Source organism: Bombina bombina, chromosome 10 (genome assembly GCF_027579735.1).
Source record: "Bombina bombina isolate aBomBom1 chromosome 10, aBomBom1.pri, whole genome shotgun sequence".
NCBI classification, from domain to species: Eukaryota; Metazoa; Chordata; class Amphibia; order Anura; family Bombinatoridae; genus Bombina; species Bombina bombina.
The window spans coordinates 61617669-61645497 of record NC_069508.1 but is presented as its reverse complement, the minus strand read 5'-3'; the positions used below and the strand labels follow the sequence as shown (position 1 = coordinate 61645497).

At 36.8% G+C, this 27829-nt stretch overlaps 1 protein-coding gene across 1 annotated transcript in view; it reads right to left on the bottom strand.

Annotated features, from left to right (window-relative positions):
- Positions 1-27829, bottom strand: part of LOC128641456 (cyclic AMP-dependent transcription factor ATF-6 alpha) — a 351342-nt gene that overhangs the window by 69793 nt on the left and 253720 nt on the right. The window contains exon 15 of the mRNA XM_053694096.1: positions 26950-27034. Coding sequence (XP_053550071.1) covers positions 26950-27034 — 85 coding nt within the window. The remainder of the gene's footprint in view (positions 1-26949; positions 27035-27829) is intronic.

Here is a 27829-nt window from a genome sequence, read left to right as displayed (position 1 = left end):
TGAAGTTACTTCATCTCAACAGTCCTGTGTGGAAACAGCAATTGATTTCAGTTACTGTCTGCTAAAATCATCTTCCTCTTACAAACAGAAATCTTCATCCTTTTCTGTTTCAGAGTAAATAGTACATACCAGCACTATTTTAAAATAACAAACACTTGATAGAAGAATAAAACTACATTTAAACACCAAAAAACTCTTAACCATCTCCGTGGAGATGTTGCCTGTGCAACGGCAAAGAGAATGACTGGGGTGGGCGGAGCCTAGGAGGGATCATGTGACCAGCTTTGCTGGGACTCTTTGCCATTTCCTGTTGGGGAAGAGAATATCCCACAAGTAAGGATGACGCCGTGGACCGGACACATCAATGTTGGAGAAATGAAATGTCAGTCAAATTTATTGAAAGTCTCATATTATTGACAGCACTTTGTGATAAAATACTGCAAGTGCTAAATTCAGCAACAGATAGCTCAGGGTTTAGCTGAAGAGAACAAAAGCAAGAGGGAATTTACTAAGAAGTTTTTGGATCAAAATACAGATTCTGTTCCCAACTATACTGTATTTATTCAAACCAGAGAATCTAGCTGGCGATGCAAAGGGAGCAAGATAAGATTTGAGGAACAGCTGCTACGTTTTGGTTGACAGAGAGCTAGTGAGGTAATGGAGACAGCTACATAGGTATGCTGCCTCAGACTGGCACAACTCTGGACCAGCAGTAGATTGCCAGTCGGCAATTGGCTTTATCTATGTATTTTGCTATTTTGCAGGGGTTGAACACAATGTGCAAGCAACAGTGAAACAATAAAATGCTCTAATGAATTAGAACATTTTGTTACTGTTTATGTCCCTTTTAAGGAACCGTCTAGACCCAATACCTAATTTTGATTACTTATTGTTACATACCACAGAAGCATCCAGCAACTGGTCCCACATCTATAACCTTATAAGAAGTACATTAAACTTTTAAATAATCGTTTGTTAGCAGCCAAAAATGGCTGCCAAGCTCCACCCAGTTTATATTTTGGTATATTAAGTTTATCCAATCACAATCCACTCTTACATATGTTTTCCTGTACAAGAAGAAAGCAGTGGGCGGAGCTTGGCAGCCATTTTCGGCTGCTAACATACAATGAATTAAAGGTAATCGATTATGAAAATAGTTGTCAACAAATCTCATAATCGATTAGTTGGTTTGCAATTAGTTGGTCTGTGCACAGCACTAGCTACTTCACTCCGATGAGCTCCTGCACATGGTATTGTGTTTTATGGATATGCCCTTAGCCTAAAGGGTGTCTACAGACATTTTACTTTTCACTCTTTCAGGACACTATAGGTTTCTTTTTAAGTTTACATTTACTCCTGTCTTATGTGCAACCCAGAAATAAAATAGGAGTCATCATTTGTATTGTTTATATTAAATCAGGTGACTTGGGACTATGCTTTGCATGATATAGTGCCAAGCTTGTTATTTACACCTAGCCCTAGATTGATGACATTTCGTATATGAACTGATGTGACTATTACCTGTTTGCACAATTTTTAGCAGATTGCTTGCTATTGCTGATTATATGTACTTTTTTTTCTTCTATTTTTAATTAATTGGAATATGTACCAAATTCAACCTCTAAGTATATATCTGTTATTTTAAGAGTGGACTAGATATTTTCCCCCCTAACCTTATAGCTGGTTATTTACCAGTGCATATAGATATTCAAGATATTGTTATGTTAAAATGAAGTCCAGGCTTACTTTGTTGAGAGGCCCCTTGCATTGGTGGAGAACTAACAAAGATAAATAGCCCACCTTGGTGAAATTGGCAAAACCCTACTTATGCATCCCAGGCACCTCAACACCATCTGAGCAGGGAAAATAGCTTGCAAAAAAGAGAGCCAGCATCAGCCAGGAGCATGTGGTCATGATGATATTTTTGCATTTCAATGCAAAGTTTCTGAAAGAGTGAATAGCAGAATGTTAACAGTGGTAGTTTACCTTTTTCTACGTCTGCCTCTTTTCAAACAGTTTGTGGTTTTGTTTTGCTTAATTAAAAAAAAATGTTCTGCTGCTTAAAAAAATTGGACCAACAGTTGTTTTAATGTAAAGTTTTAGTTGGAAGTTTATATTTATAACACTCAGTATTTGGATTTTATTTTAAATATAGGATTTTTTTTTTTTTTAAACAGATTAGTTGATTAATCTAAAAAATAATCGGCCGATTAATCGATTATGAAAATAATCATTAGTTGCAGCCCTAGTTTCATGTACTACTTACAAGCTTATAGATGTGAAACCTGTTGCAAGATGCTTGTCAGCTATGTGACAATAAGCAATAAAGAAACAATTTTTGGTCTAGACTGTCCCTTTAAGTCTATTTTCATTGCAGTATGCAAACTGCTAGAGGCTTGTAAAGCACAGGAACAATAAATATATTTAGTATATAATCCTGATATTAATTAAATGGATAGCGGGTGTAATGAATAGAGAGAGAATGGGTATGTGATGGGAGAATAATTTTGAAAGATGGTGAGTATAATGTACAGGTATACCCCGCTTTACGGCGATTCGCTAATACGGCGCCGCCGGAAACCCGGAAGTAGTTTCTCAGCGCGGCACTTTAACATTGACGGCGAGTCAGGCGATAAATTGCATGCGTTCTCAAAGTTATTACAGTGTACGCTGGCAAGACTCTGTTGGGGTTGATAAAACTGTGCAGTACAGTATTGTACTGTACAGGATCATTTGGTAAGTGCATTAGTACTGTACACACAAGTTCTTCACAAACACTACAGTATTTGTTGGCCATTAAAGGTACAGGTAGAGTACCAGTATATGCAGTGTTACTGTATATGTACTGTATATTATTGTTATAATACCTTTGTGCTTACCTTGAATAGTACAGGTAAGTATTTCATATGGCTCCTTCATCTCATATGCCTATAACATACCATAAAAAATAACCTACTTTAGTACTGTACAGTACTGTATGGCAGCGGTTCCCAACCTTTTTTCTCTCCCGTACCCCTTGATTAGGCTTTTCATTTATGAGTACCCCCTCTCTTCATTACCCCCACCCATCCCTCAAAATAAAGGAAGCACTTTTTTTATATGGGAGGTAAGCTATACCTGAATGGCATACGACTATACATGTATCACCAGGATTAAAGCTCAGATCTCATTCTCAGGAGTCCTCCTGCTGTGTGGCTGGCTCCCCTGGCAGCTGCCTGGTTGCCCCTAAACACGGCTCTGAGGGGGAGTCAAAGTGTAATGATCATAAAAATAAATATTTAAATTTGTGAGATTAGATCGATATTAACCACCTAGCCACTATGAACGTTTTTAGTTGGAAGTAAAGCAATCTGAATCAAGCAAGCACTAACAGCAGAAGTTTACTTACCGGCACGGACTATAAGTTATTTGGGGATGCAGACCCACCTCACATGTGTGAGTCGCAACCTCCATGGCTTTACCACACGTGTACACGCAGCTATGCTGCTGCAGTGCCGCTTTTAACTGCGCACTCACAGTCAAAATTTTCTGCACGGCACAGGGGTGGGTGGAGCAGGAGGCTAAGCTGTCTGGTGACACAGGGTGATCATTAATATGTGGACCGGAGTCATCCACACCTGGTCCACATATTTCAGGCGCAGGGGCTCCCATCTGCCTATATGCCAGGCCAGGACTTCACTTGTCACTTTCCGGCTGAGCGCTCCTTCCTTCCACATTTCCACGATGGTTATTAGTTGATGACCCATTGAGAGTGCCCCCCGACCCTCACCCGCATCTTCCGCCATTACCAACAATATTTTTGCGTACCCCCAACCGGTCTGCCAAGTACCCCCAGGGGTACGCATACCACAGGTTGGGAACCACTGCTGTATGGCATGGTGTCAGATCTCCACATAAAATAAGGATCTGGCATAGAGTACAGGTACAGTAGAGTACATTAGGTTATGGTATAGACATATGAGATGGAGGAGGCATATGAGATTCTTACCTGTGCTATTCAAGGTAAGCACAAAGGTAAAAACAAGGCGGTTTTCACTTTACAGCGGGGCTCCGGTCCCTAACCCGCTGTATGAGCGGGGTATACCAGTATAGGCATTTTCCAAATGAACTTGACCAGCAGCATTTGCAGCTAGTGATCTCAGCTTACAATGTGTTCATCATATTACGTTATCTGGCTAATGCCTCTGTGCTCACTGTGTTGCCAGAACAGAATTCCCATTTCAGATGTTTGTTGCACATGGTGTCCAGTAATGAAAATCGTAAAATAAAAATAAATAACCAGTCATTTTATTTATTTTAATTACATTGTCTAATTTTAAATATAGAAAAAAACTGAACAAGAAAAAAGGTACAATTTCCCTTTATTATTATTCTTCTTTATTTGTAAGGTGCCAACAGATTCCGCAGCTTTAAAGGGACAGTGAACTTCAAGGGACATGAAACCCATTTTTTTTTTCCTTTTATGATTCGGATAGTACTTTACATTTTTAAACAACTTTCCAATTTACTTCTATTATCTGTTTCATTCTCTTGGTGTCCTTTATTGAAGTAGCATCAATGCACTACTGGGAGCTAGCTGCACAAATTGTTAAGCCAAGATAAGAGGCATATATGTGCAGCTACCAATCAACAGCTAGCTTCAAGCTCCTGAGCCTGCCTGGGTATGCTTTTCAACAAAGGATACCAAGCGAACCAAGCAAATTAGATAAAAGAAATACATTACAAAGTTGTTTAAATTTGCATGCTCTATCTGAATCACAAAATAAAATGTTGGGGTTTAATATCGCTTTAAATGCTATCATGCATACAGAAACAAGCAGCAATTGAACACGGTAAAAATATTTTAGCATCCACAAAATATTGTTAGAACTGAATTGCATTTAAAATGGACTTGTTTAGAGGCAACTCAGAAGAATAATTTAGTCTCCCAGTGAGGGTTGGCAAATGACTGAAGGAGCAAGGTGATTGCATTGGGTTGATTTGCAGAGAATGGAAAGGGAATATTAATGGTTAATCTTTCTAGACAGTACCAGTCACTTATACCTTCTAATTATCTATTATCTGGATAATCACTGAGCTACGCAACAAGGTTTTTTCTTTCCTGCTTTTTGCATTTGGATAATACTCAAAACCAGATTGGAACCACATCAACTTAACACTTATGCAGAGGAAATGGGACAGCTGTTCAGTGAAAACTTGCTGTTCATTATTCATTATTTATTGTCTTAAGGATTGTAAAAAAAAGAACAAATTCATATTTACCTTCTTCACAAGTTTGTGGTATTTCATCACATTTATATATATATATATATATATATATATATATATATATATATATATATATATATATATATATATATATATATATATATATATATATATATATATAATTTATATATTTAAAAGGACATTATTCTCAGCCTATGGGACCCCCTTTCAAAACTGTGCATTGTTCTTGCCTTGACCCTTTTTAATGGGCACACCAACTGGCTGATTATATGGATTACCTGGCTTAAAAGGTATTCTAATACTGAGCTCAATGTTTGTTGAACAAATGATCTTTAAATCACTTAATATTAAATTATGCAATTAATGTGTGCTTTGGTTAGCTTAAAGAGACACTTGTCAAAACTTTCATGATTCAGATAGAGCAGCAATTTTAAACAACTTTCCAATTGACTTCCATTAACCAAATGTGGTCTTTTTATATTTACACTTTTTGAGTAACCAGCTCCTACTGAGCATGTGCAAGAATTCACAGAATATACATATATGCATGATTGGCTGATTGCTGTCACATGATACAGGGGGAGTGAAAATAGACAACTAAAAATTGTCAGAAAAAAAAAATCTACTACTGATTTGAAGTTCTAACTAAGTGCTATTGCATTGTCTTTTTACCATTCATTTGTTGATTATGCAAATCTACTGTATTTACTTGTCCTTTAAAGGGACAGTCTAGGCCAAAATAAACTTTCATGATTCAGATAGAGCATGTAATTTTAAACAATTTTCCAATTTACTTTTATCACCAATTTTGCTTTGTTCTCTTGGTATTCTTAGTTGAAAGCTTAATCTAGGAGGTTCATATGCTAATTTCTTAGACCTTGAAGCCCACCTCTTTCAGATTGCATTTTAACAGTTTTTCACCACTAGAGGGTGTTAGTTCACGTATTTCATATAGATAACACTGTGCTCGTGCACGAGAAGTTATCTGGGAGCAGGCACTGATTGGCTAGACTGCAAGTCTATCAAAAGAACTGAAAAAAAGGGGCAGTTTGCAGAGGCTTAGATACAAGATAATCACAGAGGTTAAAAGTATATTATTATAACTGTGTTGGTTATGCAAAACTGGGACATGGGTAATAAAGGGATTATCTATCTTTTAAAACAATAACAATTCTGGTGTAGACTGTCCCTTTAAGTAACATTTTTAAATAACAGAAATTACACTGCCAAGTTTCAGCTACTTCGTAATACCAGCATTGGTGATTTTTCAGTTAAAGTTATTGATGTGGCTAAATTTCCTCTTAGAGGTGGAAATAGATACAAGATCCTAGGGAAAAAATAACTTTATTGGATATATAAGCTAAAAAACAGGGTGCCAGTGTTGGCTGTTATAGATCCGACGGGTGAGTCACTTCTAATAGCTTGATTGTTGGTGATACTTTTGGACACCCACATACAGGTAAGATGATGCGCTTAAACCACCGTTTGACTTGTTCGTCAGCGATGGTGGTGTATATAATTAAGTGCCCATGTGGGCTGATGTATGTTGGGAAAATGGAGCGCCCCCTAAAGGACAGGATTGCCAACCATAAATTAACAATAAGACAGGAAATTAAGAACAGAAAAAGTGACCACCCAGTTGCATTAAACGCTATGGAAGCAAACCATGGTGTAGCAGACCTGAGGTGTATGCCTATTGAACAAATTAAACATCATCCAAGAGGGAGTGAAACTAGGAGACAGATGCTTTGTAGAGAAGTGGAGTGGATTTATAGGCTGCAAACAATGGCCTCATGGGGGTTAAATAAGCAAGTGCCGCTACCCTGTTTCCTCTCTGAAAGATGAGCATCTGCTGCTTTAAGTTTAATATGTGTGATACCGATGCCTTATAGTATAATGTTTATAGTGTACATATTTAGTACCCCGGTCCTATGCAATTAGGTTATGGATAAATTAGCTAAGTGCCACGTCTTATGTTATATTAGTTAAGTGTAGTTTATTTATTTTGTGATTATATGTTACATCGCTAGTGACTGTCTAGTACCGATCCGGCTTACAAATTTAATTTGGTCTAATTTGATTTGCTTTTGATATTCTGCTGTTTACTGTTTTTTTCACAGATAGCAGTATTGTTTAGTGGTTGCCATAACAACCTTGCAACCTTGTAGCCTGGTGATAGGTTAATTTTCCGGCTGCGGAACTTAAATTCCAGTGAATGTGAGTAGGGAATATGCGATTGCAGGACCCGGATCAGGTATGACTCACTTCCGGTGACGCAATGCTCTGTATACATGCTGTATTTCGTTTGGAATATGTAAGTGATATTTTTTCTTGTTTTCTGTATATATTTTGTGGCAGATTATACCCTTGACAATGGTCTAATGTGAAGACCGAAATGTTGGGAGATTGGTATATCGGATTGTACCGGAAATAAAACAAATTTATGTTGCATGAGTGCCTGGATATTATTGTGATTATATATATAAGTGTGTGTGTGTGTGAATGTGGGGGGGTCCATTTAAGTACGTTAATCACCATGTTAACCAACCTTATCTTGATATATTTTTCATATTTTGAGCTGAAATTTCTGTGAACTTGATATTTTGCTTGTTCTCACCAATCTACATTTATTATTACATTCCAAGGATGGGTGGTGGCTTTTAAGGAAGAATTGCCTTTGGCATTTTATTTAATATTTCTTTAGGGTCCCACAGCTGTGTTGGCAAAAAATTGCAATTCTGTTTTTTGCTTTTTCTTAAACTAACTTCTTTTAATCCTGATAGAGATGCTTTTTCTAAAGACATCTCTCATCCAAATGTGCCTGCTTTGCCGTCAGATTACAGTTGAAATTCCTGGAAACAAGAAGTTGCTGCAACATGAAATATTTCTAAAAAGTAACTAATTTGAAGCAAGATGTGCACTATTTAAAACCTCTACATTCGATTAAATGAAGATGCTTATAAATGAGTGCGTTTTGTGAATGCCTTGGGAAAAAAAAAAAAAGGGATTGCATTTTTTTGTAATACTCTGGGATTTGCAAGTAAAGGACAAAGACAACTCTGTTTGCCATGATAATTGCAGCCTGTTACTAAATGAGGAATGAAACATTCCTCAACTGCTGTTTTGACAGGTGAATAGGATGGCAGGTTAATTGTTTCCAAGGCTACAGCGTTGTATGGCTTAGAGTGGTCCCTAAGAAGACTGGAGTCACAAATATACTGAATCAGTGATGGCTCCCACAGTCAAGGGCCCAATCAGGTTTTATTTGCTCTCATTCCATTACTAAAAAAAAAAAAAGACGTCTGTCTTGTATAATGGGGCACATTTAACTTATGTCTTCACAATAATTCCCAATACTTTTGAACATCTCTCAACCGTGCACAGAAGTCTACAGCTTCTGTTAAGAGATTCAGTGGAGCGGTAAAGATGAGCGATACAAGGTAAAAAAAGCTATGAAGGCGTCTACATGACGCATATGTCTAACAGTATGCAGTAAATCAAATCATTCCATTAGAACCTGCAGTCATTGTTTGAAAAAAAGGAAGATAAAGAAAACAAAAACTAATAAAGAAAACGCTTGCTTAACTTTTCTTGTATAAAATGCAATTTAAAAAAAATAGACTATTGCAGTATGTAACAAATACATTTTTTTTAGACTTTTATATTCACGAAATATTTTTGTTTCTAAATTACAAACCTAACATAGGTACTGCAATTTAGTTAACAAATTGTAAAATATTGTAAATTAAATATTTGAGGGTGAAGATACTATGGGGTCCATTTAACAAAGCCCCTCCATCCCTGTCCTCCAGACATCGCAGTTAACGGGCAGCAATATCCTGCTTGCATTTACCATTGCAAAATTTGGATGGGTGGATTGACAAACGCCACTTTACAATTGGCGAAGCAGGTTAAGAAGCAGCGGTATGATGATCGCTGCTAGTTAACTCACCGCTGCAGGCTTGGTTGTGCGAGGCTGAAGGATTTTCAAAGCTGTATTCGCAGCTTCTTAAATAGAGCCCAAAGTGCAAATTTGAAAATTAGCTTTTGATTGGCTGTACCAAACTAAACGGGATATCAAATTCAATTTTTTTCTTTCATGATTCAGGTAGAGCATGCAATTTTAAGCAACTTTCCAATTTACTCCTATTACCATTTTTTCTTCGTTGTCTTGGTATCTTTATTTGAAAAGAAGAAATGTAAGCTAAATGTAGCCACCAATCAGCAAGCACTACCAAGGGTGCTGAACCATAAATGGGACAGCTCCTAAGCTCCTATCTTTCTAATACAATTGAAGATAGAGATAATGGCTTTTTTTGCTTAAAGTAAAAAAAAGAGAAAAGGAAAAAAATAAAATAAAATAAACATCCGTGAAAGACGTCTTACTTTAAAACACTGCCAGTAGCACAGACTTCCTAAATTAGACTTCCAGCTTGATAAAACTGGTTGCTGATGGCTTATTTGTAGATTCTGCCAAAGTATGAGCGATACTGGAACGATGCGTATTTTGTGCAAAGTCCTATAATCAGATACATATTTCACAAAGGATAAATAGAGTAACTGATCTAGGAAACACTGATTTGGGTACAATTTTTCTGGCAACAGAACTATTCAAATCTGTTTTAATTTAATTAAAGAAAACAAAATATGGATTAAAATAATGTCAATAATGCTTTATGGCACAGTTAGTCAGTACAGTACTTACTAGTTGCAATGACCATACCATCTGCCATATAATGTTTACTGAATACAGGTCTAGCAGTCTCTCAGAGAAGAGTCTGTAGAGAAAAGCTTAAATGTTTGCCAAGTATTGATAAGTGGATTTATAGTTTTGTGCCACTTAGCCTATATAGAAACCTAAAAGTATTTGGGACCCCTCCCCTTCCCATATATATTCATCTTTTTAATGTCACCTTTAGTTCACATATAGCTAAGCCTGGACCTAAGTGAAGACAAGAGAAAGAAGCCTATCTTCCAACAGTGATTCACAGAACAGAATTCAAAATCAGAGCATCATAAAAACAGGGCAAAATATTATCTTCCACTAAAGAAAAACTAACCCCCCCCCCCCATAACACTGTACTAGCAGATAGCTAATCCCATATCTGCACAATTTTAGAGAACAAAAGGAAAAACCAATGTGGATTCTTCCCATCACATGATTTAACAAAAATGACCCAAACTCATTCATTTTCAATTGTGACAACTTTGCCAGCTTGGAATAGGGTACAGTAAATATCAGTTTGGAACTCTGAGCATACACATGAATCAGATGTTACAATTAAAGGAACATGAAACCAAACATTTTTCTTTCATGATTCAGATAGAGAATGCAATTTTAAAAACTTTCTAAATTACTTCTATTATCAAATTGTCTTTGTTGGTTGAAAAGCAGGGACGTAAAGCTTAGGACTGTGAACAAGCAACATCACTAGATAGCAGGACAATTCCCTGCCATGTAGTGCTTCAGACCCCTACCTAAGTATCTCTTCAACAAAGAATACCATGGGGAAAAAAATCTAATCTGATCATAGAAGTAAAATGGAAGCTTTTTTTTAAATTGTCTGAATCACAAAAACAAAAATAAATAAATAAGAAATAATGATTTTCATATCCCTTTAATAAATGTATTAATAAATATGAGAAACCCAGGAAGTCAAACAGGTACTTCCTTACCTGTTTGTAAGATCTTTATTTAAAACTCTTAGGCCAAACACCATGAGGTCCAGAAGCCATCAAATGCTTAGATTTATGCAACGCTTCTTCCTAATTTAATCAGACATTGAACCAATAGGCTCAAGAAAACGTATAATAGATTCCATAGTTTTGCAAGATAAGACACAAGATGAATAGATAAATTAAAGGGACATTAAACCCAATTTTTTTCTTTCGTGATTTAGAAAAAGCATGTCATTTTAAACAACTTTCCAATTTATTTCTATTATCTAATTTGCTTTATTCTCTTGATATTCTTTGCTGAAAAGCATATCTAGATAGGGTCAGTAGCTTCTGATTGGTGGCTGCCCATAGATGCCTCGTGTGATTGGCTTACCCATGTGCATTGCTATTTCTTCAACAAAGGATATCTAAAAAATGAAGCAAATTAGATAATAGGAGTAAATTGGAATGTTGTTTAAAATTGTATTCTCTATCTGAATCATGAAAGAAAAATGTTGGGTTTAGTGTCCCTTTAAGTCAACATAGGATTATCCCCAGAAAAGAAACACAAATTTACTTCTATTATCAAATTTGCTTCATTCTTTTGTTATCCTTTGCTGAAGGAACAGCCTTGCACTACAGGCATCTAATTAGCCAATCACAAAACAAATGTATACAGGCACCAATCAGCAGCTAACTCCCACTAGTGTAGGATATGTGCGTATTCTTTTTTTTTTTTTGGAAAAAAACTTTTATTTGAAAACTGGAGACAGTACAAATTGGCAAACTTCATGGAAACAACATTATATAGACACCCAAGGCCCCTTCGGATAAGGATGTCCATTGAAAGGGTCCATAGTTTCAGTCCATTGTAGTTATCCTGGGTTTCACCAGAAACAAGAATATTGGCCTCCGGGCTCATGGGTTAGTCCTTAACAAGAGAGGTAGTCCAGGGGCCCCTCTCTCTTCCAGTTGAAGAGTACACACTAGACAATATCAACCCGCCTATGGCGAATACAGGGAATAAGCATCTCCAGTTTCCATACACAAAACTTTATAACGATATGCAATAACCTGTTACACATAACATATACTGTGCTTTTCTATGAACTATATATCTAGCTTCTTCATTGAGGAGGGAAGGGGGGGGGGGGAAATGTGCGTATTCTTTTTTAACAAGGGATACCAAAAGAGCAAAGCACATTTGAAAATAGAAGTAAATTTAAAAGTGACATGCTCTATCTGAACCATGCAAGTTTATTTTTGTCTTTACTATACCATTAAAGGGACATTGAAGTCAAAGTTAAAGGGACATGAAACCCAATATTTTTATTTCATGATTTAGAAAAAGCAAGTGATTTTAAATGACTTTCCTATTTACTACTATTATTTAATTTGCTTCCTTCTCTTGTTATCCTTTATTGAAAGGTTTATCTAGGTAAGCTCAGGAGCAGCAAATAGCCTAGGTTCTAGCTGCTGATTGGTGGCTGCATATATATATACACCGATTGTCATTGGATCACTCATATGTTTAGTTAGAAACCAGTCGTGCATTGCTGCTCCTTCAACAAATTATACCAAGAGAATGAAGCAAATTTGATCATAGAAGTAAACTTGAACGTTGTTTAAAATTGTATGTTCTACCTAAATCATGAAAGAATTTTTTTTGGTTTCATGTCCCTTTAAACATTTCATAATTCAGACACAGCATGCAATTTTAAACAACTTTCCAATTTTATTCTTATCAAATTTGCTTCATCCTCAAATTTTGACTTTACTATCCTTTTAACACTGTTATTCCCATTCTCAGCACAGGAGCAGCAAAGAATATTGTTGCCTTTCCCTTATTCCTTTTTCTCAAAACACTAAGGGGCCGATTTATCACGGCCCGAATGGGGCCGTATACTCTTGTTTCCGTGCAAGCCCTTAGGCCCCTACTCCTTAACTCGTCTGCCGCTCTGAGGTTGCAGACATTAATCTGCCTGATCTCATACGATCGGGTTTATTGACACCTCCTGCTAGTGGCCGATTGGCGGTGAATCTGCAGGGGGCGGTCTTGCACAAGAAGTTCACTAGAACTGCTTGTGCAATGGTAAATGCTGACAGCGTATGCTGTCGGCATTTATCTATGTCTGGCAGACATGATCACTACAGCGAACGTAGAGTCACCAGCACTGTTAGTATTTCATAAATCTTTAATGGAAAAAGTATAAAACAGCAACGTTTCGGGGTTTTAACCCCTTAATCATGCATGATTAAGGGGTTAAAACCCAGAAACGTTGCTGTTTTATACTTTTTCCATTAAAGATTTATGAAATACTAACAGTGCTGGTGACTCTACGTTCGCTATATTTAATTTGGGGGAAATTGCAGTTATACCCCGTCTCTCGTGCACTGATCAAGTAACAGCAGTGCTGATATCCCACAAACATTGAAGGACATGATCACTACAGCGGATCATGTCCGCCAGACACCTGATAAATCGGCTAAAATAAAAGAAAAACTGTAGGCGCCTAAAAAAGGCTGGTCTGGACTGATCAAAAAATAAACAAAACAGATTATATCTGTATAAGAATATATTTAATACAGTAATATTATCACACACTATAAGAAAGCCACACCTGAGAATAATCACAATTTAATTAGTAAAACAGCCATCTAAAAATAACTAGTCCATGCCCCTAAGAATCTTCATTGGTAAAACAGACTACTATATAAACTGTAAGTATGTGTTACTCTATGGAGGTTATGCTAACTTTCACTGAAAGGTTACAAAACTGATGGACTGTCAGACTGATCAGATTTCTCTCAAGCAGGAGGATTTGCAGTTTATATACAAATTTATACATGCTAACAAATTGTACTGTAACTGGCTTTTCAACTTGTAGAGAATGTGTTTTTAATGAAAAAAAAGAGAGATTTTCTTCCAAGTATTAAAACAGTATTTTCCTCGAATTAACTATCTCCCGCCTAGATTTAGAGTTTTGTCGGTAAGGACCCGCGTAGCTAACGCATGCTTTTTTCTGGCCGCACCTTTTAAATACCGCTGGTATTTAGAGTTCACAGAATGGCAGGGTTTTCAGTGCGTTACGCTCCAAAAAGGGAGCGTAGAGCATAATTTAACGCCACTGCAACTCTAGATACCAGCGGTGCTTACGGACGCGGCCAGCCTCAAAAAACGTGCTCGTGCACGATTCCCCCATAGGAAACAATGGGGCTGTTTGAGCTGAAAAAAACCTAACACCTGCAAAAAAGCCGCGTTCAGCTCCTAACGCGGCCCCATTGTTTCCTATGGGGAAACACTTCCTACGTCTGCACCTAACACCCTAACATGTACCCTGAGTCTAAACACCCCTAACCTTACACTTATTAACCCCTATTCTGCCGCCCCCGCTATCACCTGCATATTTTTTTTAACCCCTAATCTGCCGCTCCGTAAACCGCCGCTACTTACATTATCCCTATGTACCCCTAATCTGCTGCCCCTAACACCGCCGACCCCTATATTATATTTATTAACCCCTAATCTGCCGCCCCCGTCGCCTCCACCTAACTACACTTATTAACCCCTAATCTGCCGACCGGACCTGAGCGCTACAATAATAAATATATTAACCCCTAATCCGCCTCACTCCCGCCTCAATAACCCTATAATAAATAGTATTAACCCCTAATCTGCCCTCCCTAACATTGCCGACACCTAACTTCAAGTATTAACCCCTAATCTGCCGATCGGAGCTCACCGCTACTCTAATACATTTTTTAACCCCTAAAGCTAATTCTAACCCTAACCCCCCCTAAATTAAATATAATTTTATTCTAACGAAATAAATTAACTCTTATTAAATAACTTATTCCTATTTAAAGCTAAATACTTACCTGTAAAATAAACCCTAATATAGCTACAATATAAATTATAATTACATTGTAGCTATTTTAGGATTAATATTTATTTTACAGGCAACTTTGTAATTATTTTAACCAGGTACAATAGCTATTAAATAGTTAATAACTATTTAATAGTTACCTAGTTAAAATAATTACAAAATTACCTGTAAAATAAATCCTAACCTAAGTTACAATTAAACCTAACACTACACTATCAATAAATTAATTAAATAAAATACCTACAATGATCTACAATTAAACCTAACACTACACTATCAATAAATAAATTAAATACAATTCCTACAAATAAATACAATTAAATAAACTAACTAAAGTACAAAAAATAAAAAAGAACTAAGTTACAAAAAATAAAAAAATATTTACAAACATTAGAAAAAAAATTACAACAATTTTAAACTAATTACACCTACTCTAAGCCCCCTAATAAAATAACAAAGACCCCCAAAATAAAAAAATGCCCTACCCTATTCTAAATTACAAAAGTTCAAAGCTCTTTTACCTTACCAGCCCTTAAAAGGGCCCTTTGCGGGGCATGCCCCAAAAAATTCAGCTCTTTTGCCTGTAAAAAAAAACCATACAATACCCCCCCCCAACATTACAACCCACCATCCACATACCCCTAATCTAACCCAAACCCCCCTTAAATAAACCTAACACTAAGCCCCTGAAGATCTTCCTACCTTATCTTCACCACGCCGGGTTCACCGATCGATCCAGAAGAGCTCCTCCGATGTCTTGATCCAAGCCCAAGCAGGGGGCTGAAGATGTCCATGATCCGACTGAAGTCTTCATCCAAGCGGGAGCTGAAGAGGTCCATGATCCGGATGAAGTCTTCATCCAAGCGGGAGCTGAAGAGGTCCATGATCCGGCTGAAGTCTTCTATCAAGCGGCATCTTCAATCTTCTTTCTTCCGGATCCATGTTCATCCCGCCGACGCGGAACATCCATCTTCACCGACGACTTCCCAACGAATGACGGTTCCTTTAAGGGACGTCATCCAAGATGGCGTCGCTCGAATTCCGATTGGCTGATAGGATTCTATCAGCCAATCGGAATTAAGGTAGGAAAATTCTGATTGACTGATGGAATCAGCCAATCAGAATCAAGTTCAATACGATTGGCTGATCCGATCAGCCAATCAGATTGAGCTCACATTCTATTGGCTGTTCCGATCAGCCAATAGAATGTGAGCTCAATCTGATTGGCTGATCAGATCAGCCAATCGGATTGAACTTGATTCTGATTGGCTGATTCCATCAGCCAATCAGAATTTTCCTACCTTAATTCCGATTGGCTGATAGAATCCTATCAGCCAATCGGAATTCGAGGGACGCCATCTTGGATGACGTCCCTTAAAGGAACCGTCATTCTTCAGTTGGACGTCGTCGGAAGAAGATTGATCAGCGCTGGAGGTCTTCACGATGGAGCCGTTCCTCATCGGATGAAGATAGAAGATGCCTCTTGGATCAAGATGGTTGCCGGTCTGGAAAGCCTCTTCTTCCCGGATAGGATGAAGACTTTGGAGCCTCTTCTGGACCTCTTCAGCCGCAGGATTATGGATCGCCAGCCCCCGCTTGGGTTGGATGAAGATTTTGGAGCCAGGACCGATCGGTGATACCCGGTGAGGTGAAGATAAGGTAGGAAGATCTTCAGTGGCTTAGTGTTAGGTTTATTTAAGGGGGGTTTGGGTTAGATTAGGGGTATGTGGGTGGTGGGTTGTAATGTTGGGGGGGGGTATTGTATGTGTTATTTTACAGGCAAAAGAGCTGAATTACTTGGGGCATGCCCCGCAAAGGGCCCTGTTCAGGGCTGGTAAGGTAAAAGAGCTTTGAACTTTTGTAATTTAGAATAGGGTAGGGCATTTTTTTATTTTGGGGGGCTTTGTAATTTCATTAGGGGGCTTAGAGTAGGTGTAATTAGTTTAAAATTGTTGTAATATTTTTCTGTTTGTAAATATTTTTTTATTTTTTGTAACTTAGTTCTTTTTTATTTTTTGTACTTTAGTTAGTTTATTTAATTGTAGTTATTTGTAGGTATTGTATTTAATTAATGTATTGATAGTGTAGTGTAAGGTTTAATTGTAGGTAATTGTAGGTATTTTATTTCATTAATTTATTGATAGTGTAGTGTTAGGTTTAATTGTAACTTAGGTTAGGATTTATTTTACAGGTAATTTTGTAATTATTTTAACTATTTTAGCTATTAAATAGTTCTTTAGCTATTGTACCTGGTTAAAATAAATACAAAGTTACCTGTAAAATAAATATAAATCCTAAAATAGCTATAATATAATTATAATTTATATTGTAGCTATATTAGGGTTTATTTTACAGGTAAGTATTTAGCTTTAAATAGGAATAATTTATTTAATAAGAGTTAATTTATTTCGTTAGAATAAAATTATATTTAACTTAGGGGGGGGTTAGGGTTAGAATTAGCTTAGGCAGGTGGAGACGACGTTGAGGGGGGCAGATTAGGGGTTAATAAATATAATATAGGGGTCGGCGGTGTTAGGGGCAGCAGATTAGGGGTACATAAGGATAACGTAGGTAGCGGCGCTTTGCGGTCGGCAGATTAGGGGTTAATTATTGTAGGTAGCTGGCGACGACGTTGTGGGGTGCAGGTTAGGGGTTAATAAATATAATATAGGGGTCCGCGGTGTTAGGGGCAGCAGATTAGGGGTACATAAGTATAACGTAGGTGGCGGTCAGCAGATTAGGGGTTAAAAAAATGTAATAGAGTGGCGGCGATGTGGGGGGACCTCGGTTTAGGGGTGTATAGGTAGTTTATGGGTGTTAGTGTACTTTAGAGCACAGTAGTTAAGAGCTTTATAAACCGGCCCAAAAAGCTCTTAACTACTGACTTTTTTCTGCGGCTGGAGTTTTGTCGTTAGATTTCTAACGCTCACTTCAGCCACGACTCTAAACACCGGAGTTAGAAAGATCCCATTGAAAAGATAGGATACGCAATTGACGTAAGGGGATCTGCGGTATGGAAAAGTTGCGGCTGGAAAGTGAGCGTTAGACCCTTTCCTGACTGACTCCAAATACCGGCGGTAGCCTAAAACCAGCGTTAGGAGCCTCTAACGCTGGTTTTCACGGCTACCGCCAAACTCTAAATCTAGGCCTCAGTTTGTTAAACATTTTATTTAATGTGGTCCTAAGGAAGAATAACAATCTTTCAAAGCATTTGTAATTGATGTGAACTTATGTCATGTGACATGGGTATGTTAAATGGCTTCAAAATACAGATAGGAAGTAAAATAATGAGAAGCCACTTGTACTTTCTAAAATATTCCCTTTAAAAGGCTACATTTAAGGGAGCTAACTAGTATTTCCTCAGGGAGACTTCAAACTGAGGCAAAAATCAGTGGGCGATGTTACTTAATAGATCAGGTTACACCAGGAGTTGACAAATCTGTTTATAATTTAGGAAAAAAACATACCTTTAGGAGCTAGACAGTGATATTTGTATATAGATATGTGGAAAATACACCAAAAGTTAGGAGCCAGGGGTTAAATTCTAGGAGCAAGTATCTCCCTGGCTTCAGCAATTGTCAAGCCCTGGGTTACACCATACTAAACCTTAAAGGGATAGGAAAGTCAAAATTAAACTTGCATGATTTGGATAGAGCATATCATTTTAAGACACCTTTAAATTCATGAACAAAAATGTTGGGGTTTCCGGTCTCTTTAAAAGGCCAAAAGTGGCCTTCAGTAATATTTTTATTTTTTTATTTTCATCTGGCTCCTAACCCATCCAGCACTATTTATCCGTTTTGTAAAATTCAGAGAACTACTTTTTCTCCCCTTTAATGTGTTCACAATTATCCATTTTACCTACTGGAGTGTATTAAACTGTTTACAAATAGCTCCTTCCTTTTTACTTTCTCATTTGAAATATGTGATATTGTCTATTGTATCTCCACTTATACTGAACATTTCTGAACTTAAAGGGACACTGAACCCAAATTTTTTCTTTCGTGATTCAGATAGAGCATGCAATTTTAAGCAACTTTCTAATTTACTCCTTTTATACATTTTTCTTCGTTCTCTGGCTATCTTTATTTGAAAAAGAAGGCATCTAAGCTTCTTTTTTTTTTTTTGTTCAGAACTCTGGACAGCACTTTTTAATTGGTGGATGAATTATCCACCAATCAGCAAGGACAACCCAGGTTGTTCACCAAAAATAGGCCGGCATCTAAACTTACATTCTTGCATTTCAAATAAAGATACCAAGAGAATGAAGAGAATTTGATAATAGGAGTAAATTAGAATGTTGCTTAAAATGTCATGCTCTATATGAATCACAAAAGAAAAAATGTGGGTCAGTGTCCCTTTAAAGTGATGGTAAATTTAAACCATCCGGTAACGCTATACTGAATGGATGCAATAAATAGGACCTTCATTCATGATTTTAATGAAATATTTTCTGTAACCAAATTTGATTAGTTTAATCGTTGTCTTACATTACCCTTCTTTGGCCATCACAACAAATGTATTTTTATTTTTCAAGAAGTGACGTTTCCACCTTGTATAAAATAGCCATAAGGCACTCTAAAAAAACAAATTCAGAGCGTGTTGAGTGCCATATGGCTAGCACGGCTATTGGATACGAGGTGGAAACGTCACTTCTTGAAGAAATTATTTTTTTTTAAAAATTGCAGTGACATGTTGTAATTCATTACAGCATTCATTTTAAGACTAGCAACCCTGCACACACTAGAAGTACCACTCTGGTTCTGCAGAGCACTGCTGGTCCTGAGCTGAAACGGCTGCTGATACAAACAGCAGTGCTAGTTACACAGTAGTCATGTAACCAGCAGTTTCCACTCTGCACCAGCAGTGCTCTGTAGGTCTTTAAGCATGTGTTTAAACTGTTTTTTTGGGGGGGTTAAACATAGCATTACAGCGCTGCAAATATTAAAGATATATGAAACTCAATTTTTTCTTTTGTGATTCAGACAGAGCATAACATTTTAAAAACATTTCTAATTTACTTCTATTATCAAATTTGCTTTGTTCCCATAATATTCTTTGTTAAAGAGATACCTAGGTAGGCATGTGGAGCACTACATGGCAGGAAACAGTGCTGCCATCTAGTGCTCTTGCAAATGGATAACAGTCTTACAAAACTGCTGCCATCTAGTGCTCCTGAAATGGGCCGGCTTCTGAGCATACGTCTCTGCTTTCTAACAAGAGATACCAAGAGAAAGAAGTAAAATTGATAACAGAAGTAAATTAGAAAGTTGTTTGAAAACGCATGCGCTATCTGAATCATGAAATAAACAAATTGGGTTTCAATTCCTTTAAAAATGACATACTCTAATGTATTAGAGCAGCTTTATACATTAAATTATTGCAAAGAAATTATATGTAAAAGCTCCTTTTACCAGAACGCCGCTCTTTGCTCTACTGAACGGGTCTGGTTTTTCCACAGCGCATCGCGGCAACACTGTCTAGTCACAGTGTGCCCGGTCGCGCCATTAAAATGAATGTAGCTCGCTCACGCTCTGGTCTAGTAGCAGGAGCGAGCTACATTCATATTAATGGAAAAAACAGACCCGCTCAGTAGAGCAAAGAGCGGCGTTCTGGTAAAAGGAGCTTTTACATATAATTTCTTTGCAATAATTTAATGTATAAAGCTGCCGGTAAGCTCTACAAAAATTACAATCATGGATTACAAAACAGTATTCATTGGTGATGATGTAGCATATACCTACATTTCATAAATTAATAAAAAAAAGTATAAAATATTTTGGGTATACGTTGATGTTTTCATATATAATATTACATTTCATAAATTAAAGGGCCATAATACCCAAATGTTTAAACACTTGAAAGTGATGCAGTATAGCTGTAAAAAGCTGACTAGAAAATATCACCTGAACATCTCTATGTAAAAAAGAAAGATATTTTACCTCAAAAGTTCCTCAGTAGCCACATCCCATTGTAAAGGACTTCTAAGCAGCATATTAGTATGTATGTCCCGGGACAGCTGAAAGGATGAGCCTCGTGCACTCATGTTATTTCCCTATTCAGTGTAACAATGAAATCTCATGAGATCACAGTAAAAGTTCATGACCTCAGCACTGCTGATGCTGATTGGCTGCTGTTCATTTCTTCATTTTTTTTTTTTTACCTGCAGCTGGGAGCAGCTGAGTATAACTTTTTACACAGAACTTACTCTGCTGAGCTGAGGAAATTGTGAGGTAAAATATCTTCCTTTTTTACATAAAGATGATCAGGTGATATTGTCCTGTCAGCTTTTTACAGTTATACTGCATCAGTTTAAAGTGATTTAGCATAGGAGTATTATGTCCCTTTAATAAAAAAAAAGTATAAAATATATTGGATATATGTTGATGTTTTCATATATTATATTCTAGCTATTATGGGCTTCCCCAATGGGTCAGCCACCATATACACAGTAACTCTCACATGTTTTATCTATATTCTGGTTAATACGAGAGTCCGGTATAGGTCTACTATTTTATTTATTTTATACTTTTTTTTATTAATTTATGAAATGTAGGTATATGCTACATCATCACCAATGAATACTGTTTTGTAATCCATGATTGTAATTTTTGTATCCTATACGTCCATTGCGCTATCAAACAGCGTATGACAATTCTGTCAGTTATTGTACCGATATTTGAGTCCTTAGTAGGACCTATTAATTGATGTCAGGAACACAATAATTATGTTGCATTGAATGTGTATTCCGATTTTAAAACTGATATTCTAATTGAAATTAGTTATTTCATTTCTTTTTATATATTTGTATGTTTGTTATAAATATTCACTTAACCACTTGGAAGTTCGATACTATGTATTGTGATTATCATGGTTTTTGTTTTCATTTATGACTTGAACATTTATGTACTCAAAGCTTATGTCTATCTATTAATGGGCGGCATCACTACACACTTGTTTATTGCAGATTTGTATCCATTGGGGTTGGGTGTTACACTTTAGTTTGTTACCCACTCGTGGAGAGGCGTGTACTGATGCTGTCCCATAATTGGTTAGTGGTTTAGTTATATAGAGCAAGAGGTTTTAATTGTATTTACAGCCTGATGAAACGGCACATTTTTTGCTGAGAAACGCGTTGCTGTGTTTTTAAGTGTACTTTTACAATAAACTAGTCACTTTTTACAACGCTTGCTCTATTGCTATATTTATTTTGTTTCCTGCGGGACTGGAGTAATCCCTTCCGAGCCTGTCAAGATGCCTTTTACACACCTCCCTGGCGGATTGGTGATCGGTTCCTCCCCAGGTGCTCCTGCTGTTGGGATTGACGTTCTCAATACCACGTGACGAGACCAGTAGCGTGTGTGGGAGTCTATCAGGCGACTCTGTTGGTCCCGATCTGCTGTGTTCGGCACTCTGGTTGTGCCGCTGCTCTTGTGAGTAGTCCCCCTTAGGGGTTGGTTATTGTTCTGTGTGATTGCCTGTACAGAAAATATTGTCCTATTTTGGCACCTCTCTCTATTCTGTTCCTACAGGACCCTTCTTCTCTGCAAAATGCTGCACAGTGACTGCTTGATCAGTGCATAAGTTAATTTACATATATCCCTATATGACCACAGCAAACTAGAAAAGATACACAATTGGGTGCATCTCTAGACTGCAAAACATTGCAAAATCACCTTTGCTCTCTTGTTATCTATTGGTGAAACGCAGGTAGGTAGCATCAAGAGCGTGCACGTGTCTGAAGTGCTATAAGGCAGCAGTTTTTCAAGAATATTTTTAACAATGTTTCACATTTGCAAAAGCACTAGATGACAGCAGTTTTTTCCACTATTGTAGTGCTCTAGACAGGTTAACGTACCTAGGTATCTTTTTAACAAAGAATGCCCCAAAATCAAAGTCAATTTGATAATAGAAGTAATTTGTACACTGTTAAAGAGACAGATCATGTGTCCCATTATTCTAGGTTTTTCAAATTTGAGCGCAGTCTAGGGACACCACTTTTGGTGGAATTCATGTTCCTGGTATCTTTTGACAATTACGGACAGCTATAAATAAAGTTGTCATCTAATCTAAGAAATCTCTACGTAGAATGTTGCAGGGTCAGTTACATTTCTCCATACTGATGGAGACAAATCTAGAAATTAAACTCAATTTTCAGGAGTTATTTCACGGCAAATGTGGCTAAAATAAATATGTATGCAGCAATCTTGTTTTATTTTCCATTTCTGAGGATTACATTCTGAATAGAATGTCCCTTTCAATCAAGCAAGTTCTATATATTAGTAAACAGTATGCCTGCATTGTGTGTCTTAAACTCATTTGGCATCAAACCGAAATTTCTAGACTAAAACACAATAAAAGTCTGAACTATATATTCCACTGCCATTTATTATCATTCTTATCCCACTTCTCAAGAAACTATAATTGTTGTTGAAGGATTCTGCAAGAGTTTCATGGAATTTTAACATCATAAGGAAACATTTCCATCACTCAGGCGATGGAAAAATAATAATTTTAAGGGTTTATTTAGCGCTGGGAAGGGTACAAGAAATGCTGAAAGTCTTAAGTCCGTTTCTGGCACAACATGCAATAAATTTGTGTTTACATGGGTGACTTGGAGCTGAAAAACACATATATAAAGAAAGTTTGATTTTTTTATTGTAATTCAGACAATGGATTGAAAATTGAAACAAATATTGGTGGTTGGCACGGAAGGCACAACAATTCATGAATTTCTAAGCTTGAGACTTGGTTTCTGTCCAGTAAATGATGTGTTATGGACACAGTCCTCCTAAGGACGCCTGAATAAACATCATCAGTTCAGATTAGATTGTTAAAATACCCAAGAAATAGTCATTTCAGCTAAATTCAAATGTGCTGACCACTGAAACTCCCCAAGTAAAGTTGCCAGGTGTCCAGTATTCAACTGGACAATCCAATATTTAAATTCAATCTAGTATTTAAATTGGAAGTCCAGTATTTTAGCAGGGTATCAAGTAAAATCTTCCCATAAATAATGGACATAATAGTTCCTGAGTTTTTACTAAATGTTAAATGCCTCCTACGCCTTAATGCGTTATAAATATGTTGCAGAAAGAAGTTAGGAGCAGGCATGGGGGGTAAATCTCTACTGTTTACGTGTGTTACTGGCAACCAAAGAGTTACAATTATTGTTTTTTAGGTTACTGCCAGTCAAAGGGTAAAATGACTGCTTAGTTGTGAAAAATATACATGGTAGGATCAAGATTAGGGTCTATGGTAGAGCTTTGGTCTGAGGGGGGCTGGGAGGGCTTGTGTGGCAACATACCACAGTAAAAAAAACTTTAAACAGCCTATCAGGATGCTAGTCCAAGGACTTGCAAGGGAGCGTGCATCTGGCATGTGCAGGCAGAGTCATTTTATTTCCCTATTTAGTTTAGGGAAGTTTACAATAAAATCTCACGAGAATTCAGCACTGATGAAGCTGATTGGCCGTTTGTTTTTTTTAAACATGCAGCTGGACAATAGATGAAAGATAAAAGAGCAATTTCTATTGTGAGCAGAAGAAATTTAGAGATAAAACGATGCTGAGGTGATATCTTCTTGTCAGCTTTTTTTTTACAGTTATGCTGCCTCACTTTTAAGTGATTTAGCATATTAGTATTATGTACCTTTAAACCTGATTTTATGAAGAAAACTTGCTTGTCCCACACCCCAACAAAGCAAATTCTATAACCAAGGGTTTCTTGAAAATGCTTGTGAAGGAAGCTTGCAGCATTTTAAAGAAAAATTAAGTTGCTTTTTTGGAGTTTCTATGGACCATGTCAATCGCTCAACAGCCTCACTCCTGAGTCCCAAATATATTTCCTCTCTCATCTTAAATATTCCCTGACCCGTCCTCTTTGATCAACCTCTGAAATACGTTTCTTCACTCCTATTATCTCTATGTCCCTCTTTCACCTCTATGAAGTCTCACGCTCTAATCCTGTCCTCTGGAAATCTCTACCCGGCTCCATCAGACTGTCTCAATCCTTGTGTAGCTTCAGACGCTCTTTGAAAACCCACCTATTCAGAGAGGCTTTTAATCTCTCCTCTGTTTTTCATCCCAGCCAAAAAAATCTTGAACTGCTTTGACTCACTGTTGTAACTACAATCCATGTGACAAATTACCCCAAATTTCCTCAACCTGTAGACTGTGAGCTCTCCAGAGCAGGGCCCTCCTCCTCCTGTTCTAGATTTGTTTAGTCAGTTATGTGTTTTGTATCTTATCTTGTTACAAATCTTTGTCATTTTATCCCCCTATCTCTGTACCCAGAGCTACAGAACATTGCAGCGCTAAACAAATAAAGAAAATAACAATATTACAGATAGGAAAAAGCCAAATTTCCAGTCATCTAGGACTAGTGAAAATCTCCAGCCAATCGTGTATGTGTGTGTGTGTGTGGGGGGGGGGGGGGGGGGGGCTTCAGCATAAGGTATGTGGAAATGTCTTTCATTTAGAAATGTCTGAAATATGACGTAACAGCACATCCCTTTGTACTCATGATCTATTGCTATTTTTTATAGGAGAGAGAATGAAGAAAAAAAATGAGTATAAAAATGATAGCTGAGGTCTTGGATTTCGCTAATTCTCTACCATTAAAATAATTGCCATTATTCAAATTACCCTCATGTACTATGAAATAAGATCCAACATTTCCTTGATCACATCCAATAAATCTCATTTGCAAATTCACTCTGTACAGAAGATCTCTAGAACTCTTTACACTAGGTCATATTTTAGCCTGCTGGTTCTTTTTTTATTTTAAGTACCCTTTTTAATTTTATGTACCCTTAGGAGCCACTATTTTTATTTGAAAATATTTTTTAGTTAAAACTGTACCAAATAAAACCCCCAGCACAACATTACTAAATTAACATAAGATAAAATAATTTATAATTCTCTAAAGAAGAATGTCATACAGACAATCATTCCCACTCTGATCATGTACGTAACCCTTGATTAACCCTTGATCAGTGCGCTGGATTACACTATACCAGTAATGGCTAACCTTGGCACCCCAGATATTTTGAAACTACATTTCCCATGATGCTTAGGCCTGTTGTAGTCTAGTTGAGCATCATGGGAAATGTAGTTCCGAAACATCAGGGGTTCCAAAGTTAGCCATCACTACACTTTAATGTAGATGTTTCCAGTAATAATGTTACCAGTAATACTTAGTAACATAGTAGATGAGATTGAAAGAAAACAGAAGTCCATCAAGTTCAACCTATACAGATTCTACTTGATTTACAATAAAGAAGCCCCAATTGAGCTTAAATTAATTCAATTAAAAAGGTGACCCATTTAACACAAACAATCATATCCCTGAATTATGTTTCTAGCCAGAAATGTAAAATTAAAGTGGCAGTAAATAATGTGTATTGGAGAAACATATAAACATATTTAGTAATACCTTATTCTATTGTGATGACTGCTTTTACCTATTACTATACAACTATTTTTGAATAAACATCTTCAAATAAAATACACCTTAAACATTGAGGTCTTTCATTTTAATTAGCCGTCCCTCATGGTAGCGCATTTTATTTTTTTACTTCCCTATTCCACGTCAAAGGAGCTCAACACGCATCAAATAAAACAGCTTTAGCATAATGTTTTTCAGGTAAAAAAATATGGATAAAATGCACTCACACAAATTTCTTATTTCTTCATAGAAAGAGCCAAAGCACTATATTCAACAAACACACCCTTGTTTCCCATAACACAGCTAACGTTTATGCAAAATATTACTATTTCTCACAGGATTTAATTTACGGACAATAATACCAATACATAATCATCTTAAAGGGACAAGAAACCCACATTTTTTCTTTCGTGATTCAGACAATTTTAAACAACTTTGATTATATCAAATTATATTATTAAATTATTATTATATTATTCTGCTTATTGGTTACCAATGTGTTCAGCAAGCTCCGAGTAGAGCATTGCAACTCCTCCAATAAAGGATGCCAAGAGAATGAAGCCAAATTGATATTAGAAATAAATTGGAGAGCTGTTTAAAATTGTATACTCTGACTCATGAATTTATTTTTTGGGGGTTTCATGCCCCTTTAATATTAAGTTATTTAATTAAACTCTCACCTCTCCAGTATGAATCAGCCTAAAGTGTTTACAGAGTACTTTACTTACCATTCACGTTTGGTGAAGGTAGAATTATAGACATTTTCGGTCTGGAGGTTTTATTCCTGTTGGTGGCTGGTAACAACAGATGATCCTGCAGAAAAAAGTAACAAAGCCAATGTAAGAAGAGCTTATAACAGAAGATCAGGAAGTGATTTCAATCATCTTAGTAGCAAATTGTAAGTGAGCTTCTCCAGTAACAGTCAATGTATCATCCAAAGATGCACTGTACTATATATATATATATATATATATATATATATATATATATATATATATGTACTTTATATATTATTTTTCTATCACTCACATGGAAGAGCATAGTTTAAACACAGCGAAAACACATACACATAATGTATACCCTTGAGCTGAAGCTGTGTCCTTAAAGGGATAGTAAACCCAAAAACTTTTTAAATCTTTATTAAAACTTCATTATTTATGTGACATATTTCAAATAAGTACCTGTTAAATTTTTTCACTCGTTTTCTAATTATTCTTCATCTAAGATCTTTAATAGTAACGCATGCGCATTTTGGCCCCTCAGTCCTAGCATGACCGTCACTATTCTGGCACAGGAAGATGGGCAGACTTCATGATAGTGAAATCAACATTGGTGGGAGTGGCGCACCAGAGCGCTGAAGATTCACGGAACACAAGCACATTGGGGAATCATCTGTGTTACTTTACTAGAGGTAAGTATAATAAGTACCCCTAGGCTAACGAGCAAGTTGATTTGATCTTAGTAAAAGGACGTTACCCCTAGACTATCATTTGTTTTAACCCCTAGAAAAACGAGCATGTTTTTTTCTTATAAGGCAGTGACTTATAAGAGTAATTAACCAGCAATTATTTTTAACCCCTAGACTAACAAGCAAGTTGTTTTGTTCTT